Here is a 10,804-nt window from a genome sequence, read left to right on the forward strand (position 1 = left end):
ATTTCTCCCCCCTTCCTTTCTAGTTTAAATGCTTCTGAACCTCCTCCAGGATCTTTTCTCCAAGTAGACTGGTTCCCTTTTTATTTAAGTGCAGTCCATCCAGCCTATATATATAGTCCTTGTTGTAGAATGTGGTCCAATGTTCAAGATAGGTGAAGCCTCCTGTGTGCACGTTTTCAGCCATGCATTTAGATTAATTATTTCCAGCTGCCTTGCTACCTTGCAAGGTGCTGGCAGTATCCCACAAAATACTAGTTTTTTTTTTTTTGTCTTTTAATTTCCTTCGTAGCTCTCTGAATTTGTTTTGCAGGGATTTTGGTCTGCCTCAATGTTGTTTGTACCAATGTAGACGACTACTACCGGGTCATCTCCTGTTCGTTCTAGGAGCCTGTCCACGTTCTCAGTGATGTGCATGACAGAGGCTCCCGGAAGGCAGCACACTGTTGTAGTAAGGGGGTCCAAACTGCGAACTGAACTGGCTGTCCCCAACAATCATGACCTCCCTTCTTTTTGCTGTCTGGTCACCACTGTTAATAGGGTCCTGGATGTTGTTCCATGACCCTGACGGCTTTTACAGTTGTGCCTATTTGCTTGCTGCTGTTCCAAGGTTGCTCAAATTGTTTCTTCTAACTTAGCTTGTGTTTTTGATACAAGTTAGAAGAAACAATCGGGGCAACCTTGGCCCTCACCACTTTTACAATTGTGCCTATTTTCTTTGTGCTGGGCAAGGCTGCCCCAATGGTTTCTTGAAGCTTGACTTGTGTTTTTGATATCTCTACTTTAAATGGCTGGGCACTTTTGATAACTTGCCATTTTTACACAATTCCAAAGTGTTTTTGTTTCAGATACATAAAACACACATGTTTTTCCCTCCCCAATTGTCCAACACATGCCAATTCTCTACCGGATTCCTCTGGATGCTAGTTTTGTTTATAGATGAAAGTCCTGCAAACAACTGCCCAGTGCACTGTCTCAGTTCTGATTCCAACCAAACACGTTCAAAGTGAGTAAAGTTCAGATTTTGTGCTTACAGTGAAAACCTGTATTATGTTTTCCTTTCATTGTAAATAAAAACGTGATTTGGTATAATTTTATTCAAACGCTATTAATAAATGAATAATTGTTGTAGCAGCAGATTTTAAGTATTCTGTAAGTATTCCAACTAATAGTTAAAAAGTACAAGGCTATTGACACAGACATTTTAGTGTGTGCTAGTTGTGTTGTTGGCTTGCTATTGGCTACTGATCTGTGGGACTATACTAACCTGCCAGATTACAGGAATTACGCTCCAGCAGCAGTGAACACTGAACGCTGTTCACCGTAATCGTGTGACAGCGTGTCACGAGTATTGGGTCGGCGTGCAGACCCAGTACCAAACAAAGCCTTATTTTTAAGCTTATATAGAAGTTCAGAACCCACAGGAGATTATATAGTAAGATATTACTGACCAACCCCCCCCCCCCCCCCCCCCCCCCCGAGAGGTGGCTGGAGTTCATTAGGCTACAAATACAGTTTATATTACATTTACAAATAATTCTCTCAAACAGAAGTTTTGGAAATTATTTTTCTTAAACAAAACCATTAAGGCTACAAAAATGTATACAAATCAGATTGTATTTAAAAAAAACAAACAAAACATATGGAAGCATTTCACTTTAGTTAATACTTAATGAGTTGTCTACAAGTATAGTTAACATACTGTGATGGGGAAAACAGTACAATTTCATTGTTAACTGTCTTCTATTTTAAATGAGCATTAATACTGTATATAAACATATACTTTCCCCCCTTTTAGAACTACAATACTCATCAACCACCAGGAGAGAACTACTATACCCATCAACCACCGGGAGGGGTCAGTGGGCTCTGTTGTTCATGTGACCAGGCAGCTCCCTCAGTGAATGAAAGGCTGGGACTGCCTTATACATTAACACTGTACACGTTGTCACTATAACGGGGCGACCGTTGCTCCCGGTAACCCTTTACTGCACAGAGCACACAGTAACAGTCTTCTGTTATCTTTTATTACACTGAACACTGCATCCATATTTTAATAATGGTGCAATGAGTCTCCAGCATGAGGCAGTGCGGTACCATTACAACACACCCTATTAAACTTATTCACTTTATTAAACTTAGAGAACACCAAGCAACGCAGGAAGGTACTGAAATGCACACTGCTTACAAATCCTGCTGATACAGAGCGATCCTGTATTCTATTCTTTCTTCACCATGGTTTAGTATATTAATCAAATAGTTAAATCAGCTCACACAAGGTTTAATTGTAGTCAAGACTCATTAGAATTCAGATCACACACGTTTCTTGATAACACATCCTTTTCGTAACAATCTCACACAATACTCCTTATAAAACACAAATTCACTGGTATACCCACATATCGTTTTAGATCGTTGAAAGGTAAGCAAACACGTAATCTTGAACAAAGTACTTGGTTAAATTGATAATATACTGGCCTGTTTCTAGATTCATCTTTTGAGTGATACAAGGAGGAATTATGCAGAAATAATACAGAGAAACTTGCCAGCAATGAAAAAAGAACAAAAATCCCCACTTTATATGTAAATTTCTGAACAGGATAGAGCACTTTGCCCTTTACTGCACTGCCCTTTATTTATTAATACAAAAAAGAAGGTTTTTGCTGGTCCCTTATCTAAAAATAAACAAACCCCTTGAAAAATGTATAGACCCCCCCCCCCCCCCCCCCCACATGTTTATTTCCTTACCACACTGCATACCATATTATTTTGTGATCTGTAATGATAGTTTAATCCATTAATAGTCGTATCTAAGCTACATTTTCATTTGTAATCTGTCACAGTGTAAAATACTGCAAAACAGCCAGGGGTAAAACTGGTCTGCCTTTCTGTACCTAAGATCCGTACACATGCTTACTACACTGCGATTACTCTGGGCACTTTAAAAAAGCAGCACAAATACATGCCTGGACAATGCACATTGCAAAGCTACACGCCATGCAATATTCAGCCATTCTTGTCATACTCTTTCAAATTCTCTTCTGTTTGGCCAAGGCAATTCCTGACATTCAAGCTCTGAGAGAAGCTCTTATTGGCAGTCTCCAGTTGCAATATGCTATCATTTTCTATTCGTTTTAGAATCGTGATGAATTTACAAGACAAATCCTCCAGGTGGTTGCCCAGTAAGGACGGTGCAGTCTTGTCTCTGGGATGCTACATACCGGGGTCGGGATACACGTTCCCATCAATTTATTTATTTTCAAGTTAATGAAGTTTAAATGCTAAACCCTGAAACTCATTTCCCACACTTAGTTATCAATTTCTCCAGACTTGTCCATCCAATGAGATGCAAAATACTTTCCCTTGTGCATAATCCCTCTCCCAGGCATTGATTGCACTGACAGTAGAGAAGCCTCTTGTAATGTACCCACGTCACCGACCACTTTGACACAAAACAGTAATTACACAGGGATTCATAATGCAATGTTAAAAATTTTTTCCCTCCCGAGTGCAAAGTCCCATTGAACATGGTCTTTAATGTTTCTCTCTGTGGATTCGCTGGTGTGAAACAAGGCTGTCTGACCGACTGAAATTCTTCCCACAGTCAGAGCAGAAATACGGTTTCTCTCCTGTGTGAATTCGCTGGTGGACAACAAGACTGTTTAACCGACTGAAGCTCTTCCCACAGTCTGAGCAGTGATACGGTTTCTCTCCTGTGTGACTTCGCTGGTGTTTTTTCAGGGTTCCGGACAGACTGAAACTCTTCCCACAGTCAGAACAGCGATATGGTTTCTCTCCTGTGTGAACTCGCTGGTGTGAAACAAGGCTGCCTGTCCTACTGAAACTCTTCCCACAGTCAGTGCAGCGATACGGTTTCTCTCCTGTGTGAACTCGCTGGTGTGAGGCAAGGCTGTCTGTCCGACTGAAACTCTTCCCACAGTCAGAGCAGCAATACGGTTTAACTCCTGTGTGAATTCGCTGATGTAAAGCAAAGTGTCCGGACTGACCAAAACTCTTCCCACAGTCTGAGCAGCGATACAATTTCTCTCCTGTGTGAATGCTCCGCTTTTGTTTTAAATGACCTAACTGGGTGAAATCTTTCCCACAGTCAGGATCTTCTCCAACGCCCACACTCGCTTTAGCTGCAGGACTGGAACCTGGAAAATATGAACAGGAAAGAAAGTAAGAGGGGCTGCTTGCAGGCTTAGGGCATGTGGCTATGTGGTGGAGTGGATTAAAGTGTGTGAATTTCAGCTGTGTGGGCTTGTACGGTTACACCAGTTTAAAATAGTGAAGCTAAATTTAAAGCCTTTACTTTGTGTGCAAAAGCAGTCAGTAAATACTGATGCTGGTGAAACCAAGCCTGGGGATCTAAACCTGCCTTCAAAGCTCTCCTGTAATGCTTCAGGTCTATTTCCTCCAACACACCCTACAATGATATATTTTTCAATAAACTTAGAGTAGCATGGTTCTGAAAAATATAGCGTTACATGCCCCCATATGTTGCTACCACTACTTAAATAACTTACCTGTCATTTTTATTTTCATTTTCAACATCCTGACAACTTATCACACTCAAAGTCTGCTTCAAAGCTCTTTTCACAATGCCCGCTCTAGTGCACTGATAGTGTAAGGATTATTGCCCATATTGTCAAACAGGTAACACAGCAATAACGATCCACGACGTGGTGTGAAACAGAAAAACCAGAGCACTTTTTAAAATTTTTATTAAATCTCTCTTCCTGCACTAATTTCGGAGGAGATCTGAAACCCCAGTGCACTAGAGCAGCCATTTTGAAAAGAGTTTCAACACTAGAACCACCACGGCAGTCATTTTGATGGTTTTAACTTTGAAAATTTAAATTACTCTGTGTGTGAAAGGTACACATTGTCCATTCTTGACTTACTAAATACATGTATTAAATACCCTGTCAGTGTTTGAAAGGCAGGATCACAAAAAAAATTATAATCCCCTTGTAACAGGGCGAGCAGCCCTGCACAGTGTTTATTTTAGAACGGGGTCTTCCCCTCCGCCCCTGTGTTATTTTGTGTTTGTTTATTGTTTAACGTTTGTTTATAGATGACGGCAATCCGCCGTGTGTTTTGTTTATTATTTTGTATGACGGCGCAGCCGTGCATTTTTGTGTTATTGTTTTAAAAATATATTTGTTTATAAATGACAGCGAACCGCCGTGCGTTTTGTTTTGCAGTGTAGACGGGAAGCCCCATCCACCTTATTAAACCCGTGCAGAAGGTGGCCATCTCCCAAATTAAGTGAATAATTTATTGCTAATCGGGAGATGGTCACCTGTATAAAAAGCCTGCAGCTCTCCATGTTCGAGGAGGTGTGTTCAGAAGTGGAGAACGGGAGAGCGAGAGGCGAGAGAGATTTAAAAAAAGAAAATAAGGATCAGTGAAGGCAGTTGCTCAGCCTGACTTTAGTATTTATTTTGTGTTCGTGATTTATTCTGTTTAATTGTTTTATTTGTGCTCTGTGAGCAAGTGTTTATTTTTGTTCAAATATATATATTTTTTTTGCTAATAAAACGGCGCATGAAGCCACTGCACCGTACCTCTGTTCTGGTTATGCTTCCTTCTGGTCTGGGTCACGGAGAAGGGGGAAGACCCCATTCTAAAATAAACACTGTGCAGGGCTGCTCGCCCTGTTACACCCCTCTACCTAGAACCGCCAAAGTAGTCATTTTGACTCCTTTTACAATACATGTTTTTATTATGAATAAAACCTACAATATTGTACAGCAATCCTTGATTACCATGCCGTCTGCATTCACACTGATTTATTTATTTGTATTTATTATTTATTAAAAGCATGCACGCCTGTGTAGTGTCGATAGGAAATGCACCGCACATGGAAAAGCATATCTGAAAAAGCAACGTCAAAGAAGTGCTACAAAATAAATCAAACCAACAGAGCGAAAACAAAGAATTAAAAAGTGGCAGCCTGCAGCTCTGGCAATCAGCAAGCAGTGCAAAAGAATCAGATTTAGGTGACGAGACTCTTTACACCAGCAAAACAATTAAATAAATAAATTAGTGTGAATGCACACAGCCTGGTAATCAAGGATTGCTTTACACTGTGTCGAGAACTGCAAGAAACAAACCGCTACAAAAAAAATGGAAATAAATCCACCATGTTTGTCCATCTCCGTGATCACCATCCTGCACTCTACAGAGAGACAGTGGGAACTGCATCTTCCAATGGCAGTGAAAGTCAACTAATTTTTTTTTTTTTGTATTGTAAAGCTTTCTGTGGCTTTGCAAAGCAACCTGTCAGATAGCTAGTACTACAAAAGAATAGGATTGTATAATGCTACATACCTTATTTTGCTATAATGTTTAATTATTCAGTCTGGACAGCGATTGTTTTGTTAATGTGTGGGGGTTTAATAAATATTATTTAAGATCTTTATTTAAAAAATTAAAAAATAAATAATAATAATAATAAAAAAAACTTTAAAATAACGGAAAAAATTCACAGGTTTAACAGTCACTTTTACACGTTAAGAGTTCCCATAATTCAGGATATCAGTCCTATGTACAGTGGCTCTCAAAAGTATTCACCCCCGTTGGACTTTTCCGCATTTTATTGTGTTACAACATGGAATCAAAATTGATTTAATTAAGAGTTTTTGCCACTGATCAACACAAAAAAGTCCATAATGTCAAAGTGAAAAATAAAATCTACAAATTGTTCTAAATTAATTACAAATACAAAACAGAAAATAATAATAAGTATTCACTCCCTTTGCTATGACACACCTAAATAAGCTCTGGTACAACCAGTTGTCTTTGGAAGTCACATAATTAGTTGAATGGAGTCCACCTGTGTGCATTGAAAGTGTTTCACATGATTTCAGGTTAAATACACCTGTCTCTGGGAGGTCACACAGTTGGTTAGTACATTTCCTAACAAAAACTACATCATGAAGACAAAGGAATATTCAAAGCAAAACCAGAATAAGGTTTTCAAAAGCACCAATCAGAGGTAGGATAGAAGAACATTTCCACGGCATTGAATATCCCCCGGAGCACAATCAAGTCCATTATTAAGAAATGGAGAGAATATGGCACAACTGTGAATCTGTCTAGAACAGGCTGTCCTCAAAAACTGAGTATCCGGGCTAGAAGGGCACTAATCAGGAAGGCCACCAAGAGGCCTATGGCAACTCTAAAGGAGATACAGCCTACCATGGCTGAGCTGGGAGACATTGTGCATATGGTAACAATAGCCCGGGTGCTTCATAAAACTGGCCTTTATGGGAGAGTGGCAAAAAGAAAGCCATTGTTGAAAAAAACGCCCAACAAATCTCAGCTAGAGTTTGCCAGAAGGCATGTGGGAAACTCTGAGACCAAGTGGAAGAAGATTCTATCGTCTGATGAGACCAAAATAGAGCTTTTTGGCCTCAACGCTAAGCACTATGTTTGGCGCAAGCCTAGCCCCGCACAACATCCAGAGAACACCATCTCTAAGGTGAAGCATGGTGGTGGCAGCGTCATGCTATAGGAATGCTTCTCTGCGTCAGGGCCTGGAAAGCTCGTGAAGATAGAGGGCAAAATGGATGCAACAAAGTACAGAGAAATCCTGGAGGAAAACCTGCTGAAGTCTGGAAGAGACCTGGGGCTTGGGAGAAGATTCATCTTCCAGCAGGACAATGACCCCAAACATACAGCCAAAGCCACACTGGAGTGGCTTAAAAACAAAAAGGTCAATGTCCTGGAGTGGCCCAGTCAAAGCCTGAACCTCAATCCAATTGAGAATATGTGGAAAGAGTTGAAAATTACTGTTCACCAAAGGTCCCCATCCCTTGACAGAGCTTGAGCAATTTTGCAAAGAAGAATGGGCAAAAATTGCAGTGACCAGATGTGCAAAGATGGTAGAGACTTATCCAAATAGACTCACGGCTGTAATTGCTGCCAAAGGTGCTTCTACCAAATATTGACTAAAGGGGATAACACTTATGCAATCAATTATTTTCTGTTTTGTATTTGTAATTAATTTAGAACAATTTGTAGATTTTATTTTTCACTTTGACATTATGGACTTTTTTGTGTTGATCAGTGGCAAAAACTCCTAATTAAATCCATTCTGATTCCATGTTGTAACACAATACAATGTGGAAAAGTCCAAGGGGGGTGAATACTTTTGAGAGCCACTGTAGCTACTGTAAGAATGATGCTTGAGTGTGAATAGCTGAAAAAGACATTAGTTTGGGTATTTCAGTAGCATAAACATAATAATTAAATAGTGGGTGTATTTTTTTAAACAATTAAAACAGACCCAAATTGATGATTCTGTTTCTTATTTTTGGATATCTAATATCATTAGAACTGCTTGCGTGTATTTTGTGGCAGGTCTGATTCCCATAAAAAGTGCTTGTTTTTACAGAGATATTCATTTCTTAAGAAGATGAAGGGCCCTATGTTGAAAGGAGTGCAAAATTTGCCGTCATTTTTCTGAAAAAGATCAAACCTTTTTAATATTGTAAAACGAATAAGAAACAACTCAAAAGAATAATTTAATTGCTCCAACTTGCAACACAACACGATACTCAGTATACTGCGATCATTTCTGGACTAATATCACAGTAATGAAAAAGTTAACATTGTGACATTCCTAGACTGATGCTGATGAAACCAAGCCCTGGGTTCAAAATCTGACTTCAAAGTTCTCCTGGTCTATTTCTTCGAACACACGCTACAATGATATCTTTTTTAATAGCATTACATTACACATTTACTATAAGAGCCAACTATTTTTGCACTGAACATTTATATTGTTATATTCAGTACTTCAGTTTTTATCCTCTTTTAGTATAATACACCCCCCAGCCCCCTCCTCCCAAGCAATGGCAACATTCTATCTATAGCTGAAGTTCACCAGTAGCGAGTCCTATCTTGAACTAGTTGGAGTTGTACAGGAAGAACAAATAGCTAATAATGTAACCTACATGCTCCTTCCATTGCTCTCAACCACACTGTAGATATCACGCAATCTAGAATGACAACGTCACAGCTACTCACCTGCTGGACTGCATTCTGAATGTGACAACCCAGCTTTCTTTCCACCTCCTTGCGTGCTGTTGGAAAAGCCTTCCTCTCCAGCACCTTGCTCTCTCACGAAGATTCTCTCCAGCACCACGCTGCACTCCTGCAGGCGTACAGGCTCCAGCTCAGGGATGTTTGGTTTGAAGTCCTCTGATTCTTCCTTCCCTGGGTCCCCGTGGTCAGATTCTACTTCAGGGGGCTCCTGTTTAATACGGACAATTTCCAGCACCTCTTCCTGTTTAACAGGAAGGGATTCTTCTGTCTGGGGGATCTCCAATTCTTTGTGCTCAGCTTTAATCTCAGAGACCTCTGGCTGACTGCTGTCACATTGCTTCTCACTGAGCTCCTGTTTAATGGGGAGGGAAGCCAGCCCAGAGAACTCCACTCTAATGGGGAGAGGTTCAAGTTCAGGAAACTCCTCTTTAATCTGGACAGATTCCATCTTCACACTGTCCATGGCATGACACAGGATTATGTTTAGTAGCTGCTGAAAAATAAATGCATTTATTTATTTAAATACAGTGCTACTAAGGCCATTCAAGGATGGCTCTACGATTCGAGTAATATAATTTTTTATAATCAGTGATTAAAGTGGGGCAGTATAAACCGGCAAGAAAAAAATAAATAAAAAACGACGGCATGCATACCGGCAAACGAAAAAAAAATCAAGGGGGAAAAAATAATATAAATCTATATACTGCCGCAAAACACCCTGCCCAGACCTCATTAGCTGCAAACAAAACAAACTTTGACTTTAGTGTCTCTACATTATAGCGTGAGTATGTTTCACCTCAGGTCATGCCAATGTTCTCCAGAAGCATTTCACTGTACCCACAAATTTTATGAAGGGATTGTGTGTTGGAAATCATACCAGTCAAATCCTAATAAGTTTCGAGTTGAATTTCATCTGTTTTTGTGTACTAGTTTTATGATGTCAAAATTACAAATATATGGGAATATGTTATTTATATTTAGTGTACACACACTTGGTTAGCCTGCCGTTTCCAGTGTGTAAAGCAGTGCTTCTTCACTGTTGAAAGTTAAGTGCATTCGATTTGACACACAATTACTTTATTTTATAACTAATTATTAAACTGTTCCAACACGTGCTTCTACACACAGCTCGTATCTTACTGTAACTCCCGGTTGTGATCTTCATACACACTGCACTTGCCAATTTATTTTTTTAAACAAAACAGTGGGCTTGCGCACACGTACATTTATTTCTGGAAACTACACTACATCGGACGCTCAGCGCCTTGTACTTAAAGGTAATCCGCAGTAATGTTTTCACTTATATTTCATAAATAAATTCACAATTTATTGTATTTCTCTTTATTGTTGTAAATGAGCTAATTAAAACTTACCGAGCAAAAGTCTGGCAAAATAAGAAATTCCTAGAGTGATAATTCCTGTTGGAGTGTAATGCACGGGGAGGGAGTAATACGTTGATATATGATTTATGACGATCTGATCAGTTTTACAGTCTCGTCCATAAAGGTTGTTAAGCTGTTTATACAGCTATGTAAATACAGTAATACTATAATATATTAAACATAATAAAACACCGTTACCTGATTGTTTATTCATTTCCCTGGTGCATTTTAGTTTATTTGTTACATTTTAAATTGTATCGGTCTTGTTGATGCACCCGTACGTCGCAAACAACTAAACTTATTATTATTTCTAATGTAATTTCCTTTTTTTTTTTATCGTCCCACGTCTTTGCAAAAGCATTACA

The 10,804-nt window shown here is 39.4% G+C and overlaps 1 protein-coding gene across 1 annotated transcript; it reads right to left on the minus strand.

Annotated features, from left to right (window-relative positions):
* Positions 1–3,429: 3,429 nt before the first annotated feature.
* Positions 3,430–10,804, minus strand: LOC121298972 (zinc finger and SCAN domain-containing protein 2-like). The gene is made up of 4 exons (XM_041226379.1): positions 10,638–10,804; positions 9,040–9,550; positions 3,809–4,154; positions 3,430–3,439 (listed from the first exon to the last, which is right to left on the minus strand). Exons 2-4 carry the CDS (start codon positions 9,518–9,520, stop codon positions 3,430–3,432), a joined length of 837 nt encoding a protein of 278 aa, XP_041082313.1. The 5' UTR covers positions 9,521–9,550; positions 10,638–10,804.

Source organism: Polyodon spathula, chromosome 24, assembly GCF_017654505.1.
Source record: "Polyodon spathula isolate WHYD16114869_AA chromosome 24, ASM1765450v1, whole genome shotgun sequence".
Classification (NCBI taxonomy): Eukaryota; Metazoa; Chordata; class Actinopteri; order Acipenseriformes; family Polyodontidae; genus Polyodon; species Polyodon spathula.

What these genes read in the sequence shown, in the direction of transcription:
- LOC121298972 (XM_041226379.1), bottom strand. Translation starts at nt 9,520, where the DNA reads ATGGACAGTGTGAAGATGGAATCTGTCCAGATTAAAGAGGAGTTTCCT. An exon ending in TTCAGAATGCAGTCCAGCAG is followed by an intron (nt 4,155 to 9,039) that starts GTGAGTAGCTGT and finishes CATATTTTCCAG; the next exon opens with GTTCCAGTCCTGCAGCTAAA.